The sequence below is a fragment of the Carassius auratus genome, unplaced genomic scaffold (genome assembly GCF_003368295.1).
Source record: "Carassius auratus strain Wakin unplaced genomic scaffold, ASM336829v1 scaf_tig00216409, whole genome shotgun sequence".
Lineage (NCBI taxonomy): Eukaryota > Metazoa > Chordata > Actinopteri > Cypriniformes > Cyprinidae > Carassius > Carassius auratus.
The window spans coordinates 52611-74939 of NW_020528556.1; the positions used below are offsets into that span (position 1 = coordinate 52611).

General features: G+C 37.6%; 1 protein-coding gene across 1 annotated transcript in view; it reads left to right on the top strand.

Annotated features, from left to right (window-relative positions):
- Positions 1–22083, top strand: part of LOC113098062 (voltage-dependent R-type calcium channel subunit alpha-1E-like) — a 68281-nt gene extending 46198 nt beyond the window's left edge. The window contains exons 8-22 of the mRNA XM_026263040.1: positions 260–450; positions 4904–5007; positions 7001–7116; positions 7637–7690; positions 7861–7950; positions 8126–8335; positions 8431–8543; positions 10035–10147; positions 10283–10414; positions 10803–10872; positions 11379–11496; positions 13067–13134; positions 13221–13312; positions 20147–20965; positions 21744–22083. Coding sequence (XP_026118825.1) covers positions 260–450; positions 4904–5007; positions 7001–7116; positions 7637–7690; positions 7861–7950; positions 8126–8335; positions 8431–8543; positions 10035–10147; positions 10283–10414; positions 10803–10872; positions 11379–11496; positions 13067–13134; positions 13221–13312; positions 20147–20965; positions 21744–22083 — 2630 coding nt within the window. The remainder of the gene's footprint in view (positions 1–259; positions 451–4903; positions 5008–7000; positions 7117–7636; positions 7691–7860; positions 7951–8125; positions 8336–8430; positions 8544–10034; positions 10148–10282; positions 10415–10802; positions 10873–11378; positions 11497–13066; positions 13135–13220; positions 13313–20146; positions 20966–21743) is intronic.
- Positions 22084–22329: the final 246 nt, after the last annotated feature.

The following is a 22329-nucleotide window of genomic DNA, read 5'->3' on the forward strand; positions in this document are numbered from 1 at the left end:
CACCTCTTCCAAGCGAGCCAGAGATGGCCAAATGAACCATGCCTGAATACAGTAGGGAGCGATTACACTAGTCAAACGAACCAGTCAAACGCACTCCGGCACGGTTCAGATGGCTTAGTGTGAGTACACCTTAAAACAAGTAGAAAAATGACACAGATAAATTATAAAAAATTCAAAAGTTTACAACTTATAGAGTCAGTATGCAATTCATGAAAAAAAAACTATTTATTTATTTATTTGTCTTTCTCATCTCATGCAGACTCTCAAAGAGCAGACTCATCTGACATTGATTTCCCATGTGGGGCCAAGAATTGTCCTGAAAATTATAACTGCTCTGGCTACTTTCCCGGACCCAACGATGGCATCACTCAGTTTGATAACATCTTATTTTCAATACTCACTGTCTTCCAGTGCATCACCATGGAAGGCTGGACAGCTGTACTCTATAATGTGAGTTTTTCTCTCAGCTGACTGATGTGTAGCAGTTCTGTTTCTGTGCTTGAAATGATGTAGGGTGACCATACTTCCCCTTTTTCTCAAACATGTCCTGGCCAGGACTTCTAAATTGCCTAAAATGTCTGCATTTTGGCTTTGTTTTCCTACTGACTTCAGGTTTGTTAGACTTGAAGTGGCGCTGCACAGAACAATCTGTGTATGACATTAAAGTTCAGCGAGAGCTATTCAGAAGTACAGGCTGTCTGCTCTCTTATCGCTTTTGCAGTATTTTGATGTCATACAATGATCGATCTGCACAAAGCTGCTTCAAGTCGAACACACCTATACTCTCTACAGTCCTTATACAGTATTGTTCAAAATAATAGCAGTACAATGTGACTAACCAGAATAATCAAGGTTTTTAGTATATTTTTTATTGCTACGTGGCAAACAAGTTACCAGTAGGTTCAGTAGATTGTCAGAAAACAAACAAGACCCAGCATTCATGATATGCACGCTCTTAAGGCTGTGCAATTGGGCAATTAGTTGAAAGGGGGGTGTTCAAAAAAATAGCAGTGTCTACCTTTGACTGTACAAACTCAAAACTATTTTGTACAAACATTTTTTTTTTTTTCTGGGATTTAGCAATCCTGTGAATCACTAAACTAATATTTAGTTGTATGACCACAGTTTTTTAAAACTGCTTGACATCTGTGTGGCATGGAGTCAACCAACTTGTGGCACCTCTCAGCTGTTATTCCACTCCATGATTCTTTAACAACATTCCACAATTCATTCACATTTCTTGGTTTTGCTTCAGAAACAGCATTTTTGATATCACCCTACAAGTTCTCAATTGGATTAAGGTCTGGAGATTGGGCTGGCCACTCCATAACATTAATTTTGTTGGTTTGGAACCAAGACTTTGCCCGTTTACTAGTGTGTTTTGGGTCATTGTCTTGTTGAAACAACCATTTCAAGGGCATGTCCTCTTCAGCATAGGGCAACATGACCTCTTCAAGTATTTTAACATATGCAAACTGATCCATGATCCCTGGTATGCGATAAATAGGCCCAACACCATAGTAGGAGAAACATGCCCATATCATGATGCTTGCACCTCCATGCTTCACTGTCTTCACTGTGTACTGTGGCTTGAATTCAGAGTTTGGGGGTCGTCTCACAAACTGCCTGTGGCCCTTGGACCCAAAAAGAACAATTTTACTCTCATCAGTCCACAAAATGTTCCTCCATTTCTCTTTAGGCCAGTTGATGTGTTCTTTGGCAAATTGTAACCTCTTCTGCACATGCCTTTTTTTTAACAGAGGGACTTTGCGGGGGATTCTTGAAAATAGATTAGCTTCACACAGACGTCTTCTAACTGTCACAGTACTTACAGGTAACTCCAGACTGTCTTTGATCATCCTGGAGGTGATCATTGGCTGAGCCTTTGCCATTCTGGTTATTCTTCTATCCATTTTGATGGTTGTCTTCCGTTTTCTTCCACGTCTCTCTGGTTTTGCTCTCCATTTTAAGGCATTGGAGATCATTTTAGCTGAACAGCCTATCATTTTTTGCACCTCTTTATAGGTTTTCCCCTCTCTAATCAACTTTTTAATCAAAGTACGCTGTTCTTCTGAACAATGTCTTGAACGACCCATTTTCCTCAGCTTTCAAATGCATGTTCAACAAGTGTTGGCTTCATCCTTAAATAGGGGCCACCTGATTCACACCTGTTTCTTCGCAAAATTGATGACCTCAGTGATTGAATGCCACACTGCTATTTTTTTGAACACACCCCTTTCAACTAATTCAACTAATTGCCCAATTGCACAGCCTTAAGAGCGTGCATATCATGAATGCTGGGTCTCATTTGTTTTCTGAGAATCTACTGAACCTACTGGTAACTTGTTTGCCACGTAGCAATAAAAAAATATACGAAAAACCTTGATTATTCTGGTTATTCACATTGTACTGCTATTATTTTGAACAATACTGTATATGATGTTATGTGTATTTACATTGCTTTGAGCCAAAGCCATTGGTTGATTATGTACAATGCCTGCACTTTACTGGTCAAACCTTTCAGTCATTACATTCGACAGCTATGTAAACAATAGCATAACAAAGCCAAAACCTGAAATCCTGGCAAGGACATTTCCAGGAGGAAGAGGAAATATGGTCACTCTAAGTGATGATGCTTCCGTATTGTAAACCTAATCCATAAAAACATAATCTTAAACCATTGTAATCCAGTGTTGAATCATTGCATCATGTTAAAGACTTCATCAGGAGATCTCGCTTGACTCGCTTGAACATTAATCTACCACATTTTGTTTATCAGATGAAACAGAGTAATTAGCTTCTTTGTAGTATTTCACATTTAATACATTTTAATGGCTGGTTTCAAAGCTAGTTGAGTTTTTTTGTTAGAAAAATTCCAACCATGACTTTTCTTTTTGTTGATACAGTACGATGATTTTGGGAGACGCTGATCTGTTGTGTTAATGCTGGCAGGTTACATTTACGTTGTTTCCTAATCCTGTTCCTTTTGTCCCCCCCCCCCCCCCCCAAAAAATAAATAAATAATAATAATTAGAATTTTAAAAGATCAAATTGCACTTACAGTTGGTCCATTTTAACTGAACTAGTTGCAGTTTAGGCTTAAAGAACTTCCTCTTTCCGTATTCTAGCCATCTGTGACCTATCATATTCGTACAATGGAGGTGTTACTGTTTGTACCTCTGTTGTTTCATGTTGTTTGTGATTTTTGAGGATGAGGGAATGTCTACATTGACTGATTTTACCAAGTGGCAAATAGGGATGCACCGAATCCAGATTTTTTGGGTTCGGCCGAATACTGAATCCACCGTTTAAGATTCGGCCGAATCCGAAACCGAATACCGAATCCTACTCGCATGCTTATTCCATTAACACAGTAAAGCACATTAATGAAGTAAACAATGTCCACAGCAGTGTATTTTTTTATTTTATTATTTCATTTTTATTTTAAAGAATAGGCAACATTATGTCAGGATGACAATTGGGAAAAACTATTTTGACAATTACCATAAGCCGCTTACACAAGTATAAACCAAAACCTTTCAATAAAATTGCAGCAATGCAAAGAAAAGTGTTTTTCTTTTCTTTTTTAAACCAGAATATGTTTGGTGACTTTCAATTTAAATTTAAATTAATGTTATTGAACATTTACTCAATAAACATGGATAGTAGGCAGTTTTCGTTTATAATAGTAGGCTAGGTGTGGCGAGTGGGGCGGGGCCGAGAGGCGTGAGGCCAGGTGTAGTGATTGAAAATGAGCTGCACCTGCTCCCCACCGCCAGTATCGAGTCCCACGTAGGAGATGGAAGGATATAAAACTGGAGCGACGACCGTGAAGGACGAGAGAGTACCAGGCCTTGTGCAGCTCATCTTCAATCAATACACCTGGCCTCACTCCTCGTTCCCACGCCTCTCGGCCCCGCCCCACTCGCCACACTAGGCTACGATTAGAACAGTAGCCAAATATTACGAAAAATATTACGGAAGATCACACACATCTCCTGCATCATAATTACATTAATATAAAACCTCTAACCTTTCACATGAAATGAGAGTTTCCTTTAAAAAAAAAAACAAGACGCTCTGCATTAACAGGTGACAGCTGGTTGCTAGTGTGGGAATGAATATCTCCAACAGTACTGAAAAGTCTTTCACTGGGCACAGGGGTAGATCTTTGCCGTTTTTGCCAGCAGTGAAAAAAAAATGCTTATCTCCACATCACCACCCGATGTGACTGGCTCTGTATTGCAACAGAACGGTCCTCATGTAAACACCATCATTTAATCAACGGGCGAAACCGAACCCTGTCAAAAAAGCCCAGTATTCGGCCGAATCCGAACTTGGATTCGGTGCATCCCTAGAAAAAACCTGCCATGCACTTTTAGGTTGTAACACTGCAACATTCCATTAAAACAAGAATTGTTTTTATTTTTATTTTTAACATTTCTTGAAAGGTTTGATTTCTGGTACTTCATGGAAAATTATCAGGTGAAAATTATCCTTTCTTGGCCCAATTACTATAAAAATATGTTTTTAATTCTTGATCTCCTAATTTGAATGTCTTGCAAAGTGTTTTTAATCAGTCACATGGTGTCATGCGTTGACGTGAGTCATGCTGCCACAGTTAGAGGTGTTTTTCACACTCATAACTGAGCTGTCTCAGCTGTGTCGGGATGTGGGGAACACCCTCTCGGCTCAGCTGGGCAACAATGCCGCTTGCCCACAGAGTGATCACACTCTTTGCACTGCTGAGCAAAGCACCACTGAAACGTCACCATTACAAGGGCTAGGTTTATGGTTTTCTGACCCTTTCAACCCAGGCATTAAGAAGATTTAGGAGCTACTGCAAAATTCATAATGTATTATTTTCATTGTTTTGATCACTTCCTGTTTTGTGTTTGCACAGACAAACGATGCCTTAGGCTCTACTTGGAATTGGCTCTACTTCATTCCTCTTATAATAATTGGCTCCTTCTTTGTGTTGAATCTGGTATTAGGAGTCCTGTCAGGGTAAGTACTGTTTTCCTCAATGGAATCAAAGACAAAATGACACCACATCTAAACTGATGTCTGAGCCGACCCTGGGTAATGAGTTACATCAGAGTTTAATTTGAGATGTATTATCTTCATCTCTAGAGACAAGAGATAAGATTAAGTTATTACACATACAGCGACATTGTCTGTTTCTCTTTCTATACATATCTAATTTCTCGGTATTCATAAATACAACGTTGCATGCTCATACTTTCATTTGTACTTTAATATGAAATGATTTAGGCTACAATGTACGCCACTGCATTTGTGCATGTAGTTGAAGAGCAAACACTACGAGCACAGCTAATGGCTGACTTGACAAGAAAATTAGGATTTACTGACATATGGCCTGACAACATCTCACCTGACCGCAGTTCACTGTTCTACTGAAACTCCCTCATCACATGTACTTCTTTGAATTTTACCACATCAATTTGAGCCTGAGTCAAATAAAAAAAAAAAAGATGACCAGTGAAAAAGCACAAACCGTGTGTGCTGCTTCAGCTCCGCTTGAGTGTCCAGTGTGATACAGAACATGTAGTGCATTTGTCTGTCATCTTTTCACACAAAAGACGGAAGATACTTTGTTTGTAAACCTAAATCCATATCTGCACTTGTAATCGTAAGAGCGACAAACAATATGTATTACTCTATATGTCATCATATTCCACATTTGAGCAGTCAGTAGTAAGTTGTACTGTTCTGGAACAGTGTTGTAAATAAATCTTATCCACTGATTTCTAATTGCATCCACTTTCAAAAGGCCAAATAAGTGCTTTTGCAGAGAAACACACAGTTTATCCATGACATGAAGGCAACAACATTACTGCGATACCTGAAAACACACTTTTCTTTAAATAGACATTCATGGCTCCAACACGGCCACCTGCTGATCGTGGCCACTCTAGTAAATGCTTGTGTTTATACCAGTTCTATGTTCCAGAACTGGTTCGCTGCACTGCTTTGCTAGAGATACACACCTTCATCTCCTTCAATTAAAAATAATGGCTAGTGCGGTGGCTGCTCTATACATTAATAGGTTAGTTCACCCAATAATCAAAATTATGTCACCCTCATGTCGTTCCAAACCCGTAAGACCTCCGTTTATCTTTGGAAAACAGTTTAAGATATTTTAGATTTAGTCCGAGAGCTCTCAGTCCCTCCATTGAAACTGTTGAAAAAAAAGTTAACAGCTTAAGTCATTTGTGGATTAATGCTTATTGCATTAATGCTTGTTACATCGAATGATTCGTTCGCAAACCAGATATCACAAACAGCTTTGTTTTGAACTCTCTGACAACAGACACGGAAGAGAAGACAATGATGAATAAAGTCGTAGTTTTTGCTATTTTTGGACCAAAATGTATTTTCGATGCTTCAAATAAAAATCTGACTCTCTGATGTCACATGGACTACTTTGATGATGCTTTTCTAACCTTTCTGGACATGGACAGTAGTACACAGTTTCAGTGGAGGGACTGAGAGCTCTCGGAGTAAATCTTAAATATCTTAAACTGTGTTCTGAAGATAAATGGTGGTCTTACTGGTTTTGAACGACATGAGGGTGAGTTATTAATTACATAATTTTGATTATTGGGTGAACTAACCCTTTAATCTACCAACATCTGTCGCCATGACTTCTAGCGAGATGAAAAAAATGATAGTTGCATAACATCTGCTAATTGAAACGCTGGCATTTCACATTTGTTTTTTAATTGATATATATAAAATATTGCAAAAGTTTTGTGCAAATCTGTAATTGAAATGCAGCTAATGACTGATGACTAATGACTATTGGTTTGAAGTCGGTGTGCTTTCAATTTGTAAAAAAATTTAAGCAAATTACGATGCAGCCTCTCTCTCTGCCTTTCATTCCTTCACTCTGCAGGTGAAACACTTTGATAAATTAAGTGTGTCATCCCTGTGGTTATTCTCTGTGTGTGTAATTGCATGCTGTTGGCTTGTGTAGGGAGTTTGCTAAAGAGCGAGAGCGGGTGGAGAACCGAAGAGCCTTCATGAAGCTCAGAAGACAGCAACAGATCGAAAGGGAGCTGAATGGGTATCGGGCCTGGATCGACCGTGCAGGTATTCTTACATAATGGGCTAGCAAATGCACCATGCAAAAAAAAAGTAAATCAAATCTGTCAAAACACATTGTGCCACAGCATCGCCCCCTTTCTACAGCAGATGCTCAGTGTCATTAAAAAAAGACTAGAATGCTTCTAGAAAATGCTTCTATTTTGCTATTATTTTATGCCAAATTATATTTGCTATACTGTATATCAGTATAACAATTCAAGTGAAAAATAAACTAAATATATACATTTCAGAATGCTTTTAATGACAGCAGTTAAATTCCAAAAACCTAATGTTCATGTTCTTTAGCATGTTCAGAATGCATCTTGTGCTTCAATGGAAGTACTGTAGGAAAATCAGTGCACATGATCAGTGTCACAAATATGTAATATTTCTTATTCCATTGGTTTGTTTACATTTTTTAATCTTTCTTTCAATATCCAATATTAAATTAGATTTTAAATGCCAGTTTTACAGTAAATTCTATGTGTACAACTTGATAAAATGTAAATGCGCTTGTATTTTGCAGAGGAGGTGATGCTTGCAGAGGAGAACAAGAATTCAGGACATTCTGCTTTAGATGGTAAGATGTTTGACCTTTATATATATATATATATATATACACACACACACACACACACACACACACACACACACACACACACACAAACACACACACACACACACACACACACACACATACATAAAGATAATAAGATAATAAGATAAATGATTTGGTATGTGTGTTTTTAGTGCTAAAAAGAGCCACCACAATAAAGAGAAGAGGGGTGGATGATTTCCGGAGAACTCCAGAGGAACAGTATGCTGACATATCGGCTGTAGGTGAGTGGCTTTATGGCCAAGTCTCCGTCATATCGTGTCTAGATGTTGCAAGATATTTACCCACGTCATTTTATGCACATTTTCACATACAGCTGAAAATGTGTCCTTTTTCAATCAAGAAGTATAAATGTGGATCAAGTTGTTCTGCTTGTTCATAAATATTTTTGTTCATCAGGGATGCCACTGAACAAAGCCAGCATACGCAGTGCTAAAAGAGGACCAACATCCTATTTCCGTCGGAAAGAACGCATGCTACGGATTTCCGTTCGCCGTATGGTGAAGACTCACACCTTCTACTGGATCGTTCTGAGTCTGGTGGCCCTCAACACTTTCTGTGTTGCCATTGTACACCACAAGCAGCCTCAGTGGTTGTCTAGTCTCCTTTGTAAGACCACAAGCAAAATGAAACTTTTCACTCTATGTATATGCTTTCATACATGATCAATAGTCTTAACTTTAAAGTGGTTCTTTCTGTTGCAGACTATGCAGAGTTCCTGTTTATGGGCCTGTTTCTTACAGAGATGTTTCTCAAGATGTATGGACTTGGGCCCAGACTCTATTTCCACTCCTCCTTCAACTGCTTTGATTTTGGGGTAAGTGTATTTCTGTTATCCTTCCCATAATCTTCTTTGAAATGAAGATAGCACAACAGTGCAGTGTTAAAGAGGATCGAGGAGGTGACTCCAAAACATTTTTTTATCAAGAAAGATAAAAGCAGTACAAAGAAATAAGAGCAGATTAAACTGTAAATCTCATTTGATCTTTTTTTAAAGTTATACTTCCTTCCATCAATTTGTTTATTGGTCTTTTTAGAATTTGAAATGATATACAACAGAACCCCCTCTCAGACACAAAATACAATGATATCATATATAAAATGTTATATCCATAATGCCCTTTGACACAAGTTAACAGAGACCAACCAACTCCCAACGAGCAGATCACTAACTAAAATTATTCATGAGCGTCGTCCTCCTCTTGATCTTCTGTTAAGTCTGTGCCTTCTGCAAAAAGCATGAAAGGTCTCCAAATACTTTCAAACAAGTTATTTTTTCCTTTTAGCAAGTATGTGACGCGTTCCAATGGAAGAGTAGCCAACATCTGCCTAACCCACTGTCCAATCCCTGGTCTTCTTCTGTTTTTCCAGTGCAGTGCAATCAACATTTAAGCTTGTAATAAACATATATCAATTAACAGCTTCTCGCTTTTTGCATATCCTGTGTGCTTGGGATATAAGCCTAAAATTATAAAAGATAGTTCCAAAGGGAGATCTTTAGAAATAATATCCTTCACAGTTTGCTTTATTGCACCCCAAAATGTCCTAATTTCTCTACATTCCCAAAAACAATGGAACAATGTACCCTTTTCCTCTCCACACTTTGTACATATGTCTGGGATATTTGGATTGTATTGGTTTAATTTAACAGGAGTGACATAAACACGCATAAGCCAAGTGTATTGTAATAATCTCAACCTAGAGTTTATAGTTTGCTTATGTGCTTTACTACAAGCCAATTCCCACTCATCTAGTGATACATTTATTTGCAGATCTTTTTTCCAGGCTTAAAGTTATACTTCCACTATGAACATGTCTCTAATTTAAAAAATTTCTAAATTTTGAGGTCCCAACACTGAATATCAATATGTAGCTTTAATTAGATTTCAGTTTTATTTTGGACAGTGTCAATATATAATGATTATATTTTGGCTTATCTTTAAATAAATCGGAACGTTTGTAACTTAGCCTTTCCATACAGATCCTGTTACTTTTTTCTTTTTTCTTTTTAAGAACTATAAAACTTGTTTAATCAAATAACATCTGACATACAGTTAACGTAACATTGAAAGTAGCTACTTTTAAGCACATCAGAAGTCTGTAGCCAGCTACTTTAGATTTTTGCCTATATCAGAAGTCTTAACTTAAAATTAAAATGGGTCATAATGTGTCATAAATGTCATAAATTGACTCATTTTTGTATGTGAAATTTTGAATAATTTTTTGCTAATGTAACCACAGCTATAGACAGAATTTTCTGACATCAGTTGACATATTTAAAGAGGTGAAATTCCTTAATTCCTTCCAGGTGATAGTAGGCAGTATTTTTGAGGTGTTCTGGGGTTTCTTCAGACCTGGCACATCCTTTGGGCTCAGCGTTTTGCGTGCCCTACGGTTGTTGAGAATCTTCAAGATTACAAAGTAAGTGCAAGTTTGCCTGGAATAACAGTCTCCTTGGTCTGTTTGCTTCTTGCAGAGACAATAATCTGTTAATTGACTTGTGATGTCTTTGCTCAGTTCTGGATGTCCCTATTTTGAACTTTATGTGTTGTTAAGGTACTGGGCGTCCCTGAGGAACCTGGTTGTGTCACTGATGAGCTCCATGAAGTCCATTATCAGTTTGCTTTTCCTGCTTTTCCTCTTCATTTTGGTCTTTGCACTTCTAGGCATGCAGCTCTTTGGTGGAAGGTAATATCTTATCAGTCTAAGCACAGACAAAGCCTGTAGACAGTTTTAAATTGGGTTTATGACTGAAAATATTGGAATTCTACACCTTATGAGTTATGAGATGCTCTTTATATCATTTGCAATAACAATATTAAATCCTCAGCATGCTTTAATCCCGACTCAACAAAAAAGTGTTCAGTCCACCACCATGTCCATATCAAACATGACATCAAATTTCATGCAAAAAAAATATATATATATGTTTGGAGTGGAACTATAACACTATGTGACAGTTGTGGCAAGACAATATAAAATAGATCAGGTTCAGCCAGAAGGTGAAAAGCAAATAATCCATTATTCAGTAACCTGGTCAGACACATATCAAATAAAAATGTTTCTTTCTTTGCAGGTTCATCTTTGAAGACTACACACCCACAAATTTCGACACTTTTCCAGCAGCCATCATGACAGTGTTTCAAGTAAGATTCCACCCAGTTGTAATCGGAATTTAATGCATGGCTCTGGATGTTTCTTGGTGAAAAATGTCTTACAAGGAAGGCTAAATAATTAGACCAAGATTTAATTGCAGAGATAGAAAGGAAATTAGGACCAGGGTGCAGAAAAAAACATACTTAGTAATAAAACAGAATCTATCTTCCTTTTATAATTATGAAAATTAATACATTTACTCAAGTCCAGCACAGAAAAAAAATACTTTTAGAGTAAAACAAAATTTGTAGATTTTGTTTCTTTTTCAAATTTCTAGGAAAATCAGATTCTGAGGAATGGAATTTGGGACAGTATGTTATTGGTATCCAATTCATTGGTAGCTGAAATGATCATCAAATTAACTGTAATATTTAGTAAACAGATTTGCAAGGGGAAGCATTTGTCAAATTATTCTGATGAAGTATGGGAAGCTCTCTGTGGATTAACTCAGATACAGATTCTATGTGGTCCTGAAATAAGTTCACTGTTTTTGTAGATTCTCACTGGCGAGGACTGGAATGAAGTCATGTACAATGGCATTAGGTCTCAAGGTGGCGTGAAGTCTGGGATGTGGTCATCTGTCTACTTCATTGTCCTGACTCTGTTTGGAAATTGTATCCTATGTTTATTCTTTCTCTATTCGTGACCACCAGTAACCTACCTATGTATGTATGTATGTATGTATGTATGTATATACAGGTGCATCTCAATAAATTATAATGTCGTGGAAAAGTTAATTTACTTCAGTAATTCAACTCAAATTGAGAAACTTGTGTATTGAATAAATTCAATACACACAGACTGAAGTAGTTTAAGGCTTTGGTTCTTTTAACTGTGATGATTTTGGCTCACATTTAACAAAATCCCACCAATTTACTATTTTTTATTATAATTTTACAAATTAAAATACTTCATAAGACCAATAATAATAATAAAAAACATTTTTAGTGAATTGTTGGCCTTCTGTGAAGTATGCTAATTTACTACATGTACTCAATATTTGGTAGTGGCTCCTTTTGCATTAATTACTTCCTCCATTCAGTGTGGCATGGAGGTGATCAGTTTGTGACAATGCTAAGGTGGTATGGAAGTCCAGGTTTCTTTGACAGCAACAGTTTTTGGTCTCTTCTTTCTCATTTTCCTCTTGACAATACCCTATAGATTATCTATGAGGTTCAGGTCTGGTGAGTTTGCTGCCCAGTCAAATACACCAAACCATGGTCATTTAAACAACTTTTGGTGCTTTTGGCAGTGTGGGCAGGTGCCGAATCCTGCTGGAAAATGAAATCAGCATCTACAAAAAGCTGGTCAGTAGAAGGAAGCATGAAGTGCTTCAAAAATTCTTGGTAAACACGTGCAGTAACTTTGGTTTTCGAAAAACACAATGGACCACCAGCAGATGACATTGCACCCCAAATCATCACAGACTGTGGAAACTTAACACTGGACTTCAAGCAACTTGGGCTATGAGCTTGTCTACCCTTCCTCCAGACTCTAGGACCCTGGTTTCCAAATGAAATACAAAACTTGCTATCATCTGAAAAGAGGACTTTGGACCACTGGGCCACAGTCCAGTTCTTCTTCTCCTTAGCCCAGGAAAGACACCTCTTATATTGTCTGTGATTCAGGAGTAACTTAACAAGAGGAATACGACAACTGTAGCCAAATTCCTTGACAAATTTGTGTGTGGTGGCTATTGATGCCTTGACCCCAGCCTCAGTCCATTCCTTGTGAAGTTCACTCAAATTCTTGAATCGATTCAGTCCTCATAAGGCTGCAGTTCTCTCGGTTGGTTGTGCTTCTTTTGCTTTCACACTTTTTCATTCCACTCTGTGAATAGCCAACTTCTTTGGCAATGAATGTTTGTGTCTTGCCCTCCTTGTGAAGAGTTTCATTAATTGTCTTCTGGACAGCTGTCATATCAGCAGTCTTCACCATGATTGTGTAGCCTACTGAAATGAACTGAGAGACCATGGGTGCATCCGAAAACGAAAAAATGCTGCCTTTCGGGGGACACATTCCAAGGTAGGAAGGCATCAAGGTAGGGTTGGGCGATATATGTTGACTTGAAACTCTATACTGATTTTACAATACTGTGTTTGGTAAAATCTGTCCTTCTTAGTTTTGATGGTTATTGCTGTAGAGCTCATTGTTTTGAGCCAAAATCCTTGACAAAATTTTCAGATACACTGCTCAACGTCTTCTTGGCTATCGCTGTTGACAATTTGGCCAATGCCCAGGAGCTCACAAAGGTATATCCTGCAAGGTTCTTTTAGCTTTATATGCTGAAGGATTTGCAAGGCAATTGTATAATGAAAAACACTTTACTGTTCCAAAGGATGAAGAGGAGGAGGAAGAGGCGTTTAATAAGAAACATGCCCTGCAGAAAGCCAAGGAGGTTGGGCCCATGTCCTCTTTCATGTCCTCAGAGTAAGTGAACCAAGTACACTCTTGCCTGCTCGTTCGCCCTCTCAAAAGAAATGCTAACATACCCACTAACACTACTAACACCAGTCTTATGTCTGAGATTTTTATTCTGTATGGTTGCCAGACTATGTAAACAGTTGAAGTCTTTGCTTTTACAGATATGTCTTCAACTCTGTACTGTTTAAATCTAATGTTACACAGTTCTTGAGCATAATATGCTGATATGGATAATATGCTGATATGAGAACCTCTCGAAGAAATAAGAAACAGTAAATTTCTGTTTACTGTTCCCAGCTATTTTGCCAGAGGCATTTACTTGAGACCAACAAAATTGTTTATCATAGTTGAAGGTTGTACACAATGTTCCTTCAGTTGATTTCGTAGGGATTTTTGGGGCAGCACAATAATTTGCTTCAAAATCAACTACAAGTTGTCATTAGCAACCGGCAAGCTTCCCAGTCTTTGCAGGGATGAGTCTATTATGTTGTCATAGAGACGACTTTGTTCCCATCAAAAAGAGAATTACAGATCTAGCTGCATCTAGGCTGCATACGTCATCATTTAAGAAAAACAACGGTTAAATTGCAAAGTAAAAAACTAATTACAGTATTTTAAACCTCTCAAGAAATAACAGTGAATTTTCTTACAGTTACTTTTCTTAAATAAGATATCCTTCATGATGAGTATGCAGCCTACAAATTTGACCTCAGCCTCCGAAATGAGACCCAGATCGAGTTTTGAATGCCTTTACATTGGTCAGCCTGGATATGTAGTGATATGTTATATCCTTTGCAAGAATAAAAGAGGCATCCAGCTAGCCTAAATCTCAAAACATAAAGAGAATATGATGGCTAAATAGGGAGATTAACTCAAAGATGAAAGTTTTCATAACCTGAGTTCACACACAGATGCATCTGTCTGTAATTTTGGGAATTTAACACTGTATGGATGTAATGTAAGATTCGTTGAGTTGAGCATGTGCAAGTTAGGATGACCAGTCATAGTGTGTCCTTAACGTTACAGTCCAATCACCTTTTCATTGTTTGATTGATCATAGATGCTTTAGAAGCCAATTTCTGTTTCTGTTTTTGATATTTATTGATAGCACAGTACATTTAGGGACTTGAGTGAGTTTTGAATTCTGAATTGAGAGCAGTTATATAAGATGAAAGCTCTTGTTAGCATGGATTCACCTCTGCTAACATGCTACTTAATGATATATATATATAGACTGATATATAGGTTGCTTCCTGAACCCAAAAAATACTGTTACTAAAAGGGGATAAAAGTCAAGCGTGAAGTTTTCAGTCAAGAAATGTAACCACATGGTCCAAAATAACTTTTTGTCACACCTGCCTATGGCAAATGATTTGAGTAAAATAACACATGAGTGTGTATATGTACGTATATACAGTATTGTTCAAAATAATAGCAGTACAATGTGACTAACCAGAATAATCAAGGTTTTTAGTATATTTTTTATTGCTACGTGGCAAACAAGTTACCAGTAGGTTCAGTAGATTGTCAGAAAACAAACAAGACCCAGCATTCATGATATGCACGCTCTTAAGGCTGTGCAATTGGGCAATTAGTTGAAAGGGGTGTGTTAAAAAAAATAGCAGTGTCTACCTTTGACTGTACAAACTCAAAACTATTTTGTACAAATTTTTTTTTTCAATCCTGTGAATCACTAAACTAATATTTAGTTGTATGACCACAGTTTTTTAAAACTGCTTGACATCTGTGTGGCATGGAGTCAACCAACTTGTGGCACCTCTCAGCTGTTATTCCACTCCATGATTCTTTAACAACATTCCACAATTCATTCACATTTCTTGGTTTTGCTTCAGAAACAGCATTTTTGATATCACCCCACAAGTTCTCAATTGGATTAAGGTCTGGAGATTGGGCTGGCCACTCCATAACATTAATTTTGTTGGTTTGGAACCAAGACTTTGCCCGTTTACTAGTGTGTTTTGGGTCATTGTCTTGTTGAAACAACCATTTCAAGGGCATGTCCTCTTCAGCATAGGGCAACATGACCTCTTCAAGTATTTTAACATATGCAAACTGATCCATGATCCCTGGTATGCGATAAATAGGCCCAACACCATAGTAGGAGAAACATGCCCATATCATGATGCTTGCACCTCCATGCTTCACTGTCTTCACTGTGTACTGTGGCTTGAATTCAGAGTTTGGGGGTCGTCTCACAAACTGCCTGTGGCCCTTGGACCCAAAAAGAACAATTTTACTCTCATCAGTCCACAAAATTTTCCTCCATTTCTCTTTAGGCCAGTTGATGTGTTCTTTGGCAAATTGTAACCTCTTTTGCACATGCCTTTTTTTTAACAGAGGGACTTTGCGGGGGATTCTTGAAAATAGATTAGCTTCACACAGACGTCTTCTAACTGTCACAGTACTTACAGGTAACTCCAGACTGTCTTTGATCATCCTGGAGGTGATCATTGGCTGAGCCTTTGCCATTCTGGTTATTCTTCTATCCATTTTGATGGTTGTCTTCCGTTTTCTTCCACGTCTCTCTGGTTTTGCTCTCCATTTTAAGGCATTGGAGATCATTTTAGCTGAACAGCCTATCATTTTTTGCACCTCTTTATAGGTTTTCCCCTCTCTAATCAACTTTTTAATCAAAGTACGCTGTTCTTCTGAACAATGTCTTGAACGACCCATTTTCCTCAGCTTTCAAATGCATGTTCAACAAGTGTTGGCTTCATCCTTAAATAGTGGCCACCTGATTCACACCTGTTTCTTCACAAAATTGATGACCTCAGTGATTGAATGCCACACTGCTATTTTTTTGAACACACCCCTTTCAACTAATTCAACTAATTGCCCAATTGCACAGCCTTAAGAGCATGCATATCATGAATGCTGGGTCTCATTTGTTTTCTGAGAATCTACTGAACCTACTGGTAACTTGTTTGCCACGTAGCAATAAAAAAATATACGAAAAACCTTGATTATTCTGGTTAGTCACATTGTACTGCTATTATTTTGAACAATACTGTATGACAATTAGGGATGTAACAATTCACTTGACTCCCAATTTTTATGGCCCTCATATTTAATATTTGTACCAATGCTGATGAATGAAGTTAATTTAGCTGCCTTGATTGTAAAGCAAAACTTGATTGACTATAGCGAGAACGTGCTACAATTGGTCAGCGAAGTGTGGCTTTTGCAAATAGCACAAATAGCATCCTGTGAAACTGCACCTTTTGTGAATATTTTAAGTGACATTGTGATCTTCTTTTTATTATATTCGTGTGGTGGCTTAATGAGGGAAATATTGTGTTGCCACATGGAGTTCTGGAGAAAAAAAAATCATCCCAGACTAGATAAACTTCTAATGGTAAGTTTCCCACTGTGATTAAATTTTTTAGAGGATACATGAGAATTTTAGTACATAGTATATATCTTTCTGGTTTAAAACATTAATTTACATCTCTTATATCATTCTTACAGTTTAAGTTGAATTGCAACATAATACATCATTTCTTGTAGTTGCTAGCCATTTGGAAATTTGATTTCCTCAAATCCAGTTTTTGTTCTCATTTGGTGCTTGGCAAATGTAATATTTGGACCCTGTGAAAACATTTCTTGTAATATATATATTTAGATACTTTTTTTTGGCATGCTCGCAATTTGAAATAACTAATAACTAATGTTTGTCATGAATGTTATTGTATAGAAAAGAGGCTTTACTGTCATTATTGAGAGACGAATATAATACGTTTGCTGGACAATTACTGATTACAAAACCAAACAAACAACATTGTCTATGAGACAATGTAGGCCATGTCTTTGTCAGAATAAATTGGTATGATGTGAATACCACAGGGTCTCTTCTCTACTGCATTTTGGGAGATAATGTGAGAGAGCTGGTTGTCAGTGAACTCAGTCTGGAAATTGTGGCCTGTGGCATTTGGATCTTGCATGTTTACTTCAAAGATAAAAAAGGCTGTTGCAGCATGTCTGCTACTGCTTGACGAGACCTGGGAAATGAATGCATGCCTTCAGTTAGCATGAACACTGTGGACGTCCTACCTGCAAAATGCATTTGTATGACCAGCTGACTACTAAAGAAATGAATCAGGGTGCTCTCTTTTTCTGATATTGTGTGCTTATGCATATGGATCCCATTTTTATGTGTCTTATATCTGTTATATATGTTTCTTACTGTCTCAGCATTTCAAAATGTTTCAGAATACTATATTTGTTGCTTCTTATCTAATATATTTACCATCATGTTGTCATGTGACGCTTTGCTGCCCTGCTACACAGCCCAAAACTTAAAACATTTAGTTTATTATCAGCAATAGTATAAATACAACATGTTAAATGTTAAATATTATGTTAAATATAAAAATTGGCTGTAGTAGAGCATTGAAATGCTACTGAAAAACAGTATTTGTCAGACTTCAGTCAATTACCTTTTTGGGCTGTGATGCTTGGCTTGTTTTGTCCTTGTTCTTGAAAGCACTAATGTCTTGTTTTCAACCAATCGCTCATTGATTACACGGACCACACAAGAGTACAAGTACCAGTAAGTAATAGTCTGTTTTATTTCAATTTTAACATTAAGCCCTTCCTAATTTATCTATCTGGGTGAAGCTTTCTGTTCCACCATCTTTATCAAATGCCTGATTTCACATTTTCAAGTCTGATCTTTGGTTGGAATTTGATTTCTTGCAATTATAGTTCCTACACTCTTTTTTCTCTCTCCATTCTGGATCAGCTCTATTTCCAGTTTTTCTGTTTCGTTTTACACTTTGATATTGCAACTCTATCCAGTTGTTTTCCATCTCTGCTGTCCTTAAAAGCTGGACCATGAATTCCTGTCACACAAAAATACAAAGTCATGAAAATAAGAATTAATGGACCCTTTCTACCACATGTTATAGAATACCTGTTAACAGCAGTTTGTTAGATATTTTGCCCACAGATATTTCAGTTCTCATATTCAGCTACCCTGCTGACCTGACCAGTACGCCTGGTCACAATGATGTTGTTTTTTTTTTATGCTGGTGCTCTACATATTTTAGTAAAATGTACTTGTTGAACAAGCTGACAACTGAATTGTCTGAAAGCCAGTGGTTCTCAACTGGTGGGTCGCAGGTTTGCTCGGGTATACACTATATGCATTATGTATTTAGAATGTCAATATAAATAGGCTTTTCAAAATGTATGGGAGACCACCGAAATTCAAAAATGACATTTCCCTTACATTCAACTTCCAAAGGTGCATTCATCTTTGCCATGTTACATACATTTAGTTGTGTAGTGCTATGTGCTGTATTAATAAAAACATAAATGTCAATAATAACACACACTAACACTGACAAGCTATGCAATATCGCGTTCATAAGCGAATCCAATTCATCTAATGAATGTGATATTGCATAGCTTGTCGGTGATCTCCTCTCTGTGTATGAAATGCTGCTTCATCTGAAAGCATGTAATGGAGATTTACAAGTACCGATAATTAAGGGAGACTTGTGTTTGTCGCAGTTTGGAAAAAAAGGTAGAAAACATGACCTAATAACTCGGCAAGTATAGCTTTTTGCATCAAATTAAAAATGTACTTTTCAATATCGACCACATACAGTACTGATTTTGGAAGAAACTTTTTTTTTTTTAAATGTCGTTTAGCACGTTTTGGAACCAAACTCTTTGTCTATCTATCTATCTATCTATCTATCTATCTATCTATCTATCTATCTATATATATATATATATATATATATATATATATATATATATATATATATATATATATATATATATATATATATATATATATATATATATATATATACACACAAGTTGCACACAAGTACTGTGCAAAAGTCTTAGGCCACTAGTATTTTTACCTGCAAAAATGCTTTTAAGTCAGTTTTTTCTATCTTTTGCTGTAGTGTGCCAGTATTAAATATCAGTTTAAATTTCCAAACATTATTTTTGCCATTAATTGTAATGATCCAGTGAGATTTTTGTTTGCACAATGAGTCTGACTACAGCCAGTGCTCCACACAGAGATCTGATCTCATCATCATCCAGTCTGTCTGGAATGCCATGAAGAAACAGAACAAACTAAGACAGACTAAATCCAGAAGAACTGTGGCAATGTCTCCAAGACACTTCACGAACCTACATGCAAAGCTACCTAAAAAAATGGTCACACCAAATGTTGTTTTAATTTAGTTAAGTTAATAGAAGTTAATTAATAAAATCTATTTATGGCATTATTTTGACAGCATCCTCGCTTTACAGCATTTTTACACAAGTGCTTAAAACTTTGCACAGTACTGTAGCTTTGCAGGTTTCTTGAAGCGTTTTGGAGAAATTACCACAGTACTTCTGGATGTAGTCCATCTCAGTTTGTTCGGTTTCTTCATGGAATTCCAGACAGACTGGATCATAATGAGATCTCTATGTGGAGCACTGGCTGCTGTCAGACTAAAAAAAAAATATGTTTGGAAATGTAAACTGATATTTCCTACTGACACACTACAGCAAAACATAGAAATAACTGACTTAAAACCATTTTTTGTTGGTGAAAATACTAGTGGCCTAAGACTTTTGCACAGTACTGTATATATATTTTATGCAGTCTTTTCTCTCACTTGATGTCTGATGCAATATAGAGCCCTGATGCGAAACCAACTGAGAACCACTGGACTAAGTTGGTCTTTTCAGAAGGGTAGAAAGGGTTTTGTTCTGCTTACGAGTGATAATGTTTTTGTTGTGGCATGGCTGTTTAAACATTTAGTTTGCCATCCAGTCTTATTGTGTGTCCTTTCTCTTTTTCCTCAGGAGGAGGAGAAGGCCCTACCTGTACAGGAGGCGTGCAATTCACCGGAGCCGTGCAGGCTACTCCTTTGAGGATTCAGAGAGTCTGGCTGATCCTCGTCCACTCAATACCTCTAACTCTTTCATGTCCAGGAGAGAGAGAAGGAGAAGACTGACCATGTCAGTTTGGGAGCAGAGGACCAGCCAGTTGCGCAGACACAGACAGATGTCAAGCCGTGAGATCCTTTTCAACAGCCCCAGTGAGGAGAACGATGGACCACTTGCCTGCCTATCCCAGAAGCCTGGGATATCTCCGTCTAACAGCAAGCGCGGAACCACAACAACCAACACGATGCCGGAGGCTACCTTAGAGCCACCCATGGCTATGGACATGCCCTTGGATGAGCAAGCTCTGTCCATTCCTATTCCTGAACCCCCTTTAGCTATTCCAATACCTGAGCCACCAATGTCTGTGGACATATCCCTCCCTGAACCCCCAGTGAAGCTGAACCTACCCCTAACAGAGCTGTTTGAATCAAAGACCTCACCCGAGGGCCCTCTGGACATCAACAACCATTTCCCCAGACTGAATGGAAACAGGCGTCAGCGGGCAGTCCGAAAGTACAGGCCTCCCGTGATGGGGGACACGCTGACCCCAGATATGGGGCCCAGGCCCCGACGCCCACGTCACCGTGAAGCTCAAACAGATCCCAGAGCTAAAGAAACACAACAAGGAGATGGTGGTGTTGACAGTAGAGAACAAAGGCCATGGAATAATGGAGATGAAAAGGATTCAAATAATGATGGACAGATCCGTCCAGATGGCAGGATGCTTGAACAGAGGTAGTTTAATTATTTATTTTGATTTATATAATTGTCACTTTATATAGACAACTGTTCAAAAGTTTGATGATAGTGTTTTATTTATCTAAAGAAAAGTATTTGTATTTATCGAGGACATATTACATTGAACAAAAGTCATTTATGATATTACAAAAAAATATTTTATTATTTTACCCCTTTCGTATTTAACTGCATGTGTGCTCAAATATATGAGGAGCTACTAAGAGAGAACATGTGATCTTGTGCTGACATGAAATAAACTTAGACCTCTTTGTATTATTATTATGCTGACATGAGGAGATATAGACTAGCCATAAGTGGCCTGAATTATATGTATTGTTTATGGAAACCTATATAAAGAGTGTGCAGGCAGAGACATGGGAGATTTTCTGCAGGGTCTCTCGGCCTAGTTATTTTTTTATACTAAAGTCCATCTTCTGGCATCAAAACCTCAAGTCTTTGAAAGTGGTTTCTCAGAGAAGCGATAAAGACTGGAGTTATGGCTGCTGAAAATTCAGCTTTGCCATGCCAAACAAACATGAATGTCATGTTAACCACAGAACCTATCTTACTCATAAATAAAAAGCTGCTGTTCCAAAACCCATTAGAACTTTGTTAGAATCATGACTGGACAGCTCTATTCACATCACATCATGGTGACAGTTTATATTAATTTCAAATATATCTATCTTTTTTTTTTTTTTTTTGCCCAAGTACACAATATTCTTTGTTGGAGTACTGGAGAGAGAAAATTGCTATATTTTCTCCCCTTCCACAGGCAGAACAAACCAGACAACTCTGAATCATCAGAAACCAAACCAACCAATTCCCCCCGCAAAATACCACCTCAGGACTCAGAACCTGCAACTCTACAGCTCACTGACAGCACACTCCAGCAGTCCCCACAGGTAACTTTGGAGACAGATAATAACAACCATGGATGCTTGAATCAGGAGAAGTCCTCCTTCAACACCAGCATCATGACAGAGGTCACCGACACTCGGCTATCCATGGAGCTGACCTCCATTACAGGTTTGAGCATCCCTGCACCTCTGATGACCCTACTGATAAGACCAGCTAGACTGACTGTTGTTAGTGCTGGATTGGTGCTGATCTAGCTACAGGAGACCAAAACCAAACTGTGCACTAGAAATGACATGGCCATAAACATGCTCTTTTTGGTGAAGCTAAAGCCTAATAGACACACAAGTTTCTTTCTTAGATTTGACTTGTGACTTTGACTCCATTGTATTTCTAATGCTCAAAAAGCTTATGTTCTTATATTTATAGTCATTTTTTCATGAAGATTTTTAGCAAATGAATTATTTATTTTATATATTCCAATACATTCTATAGAAGAGATA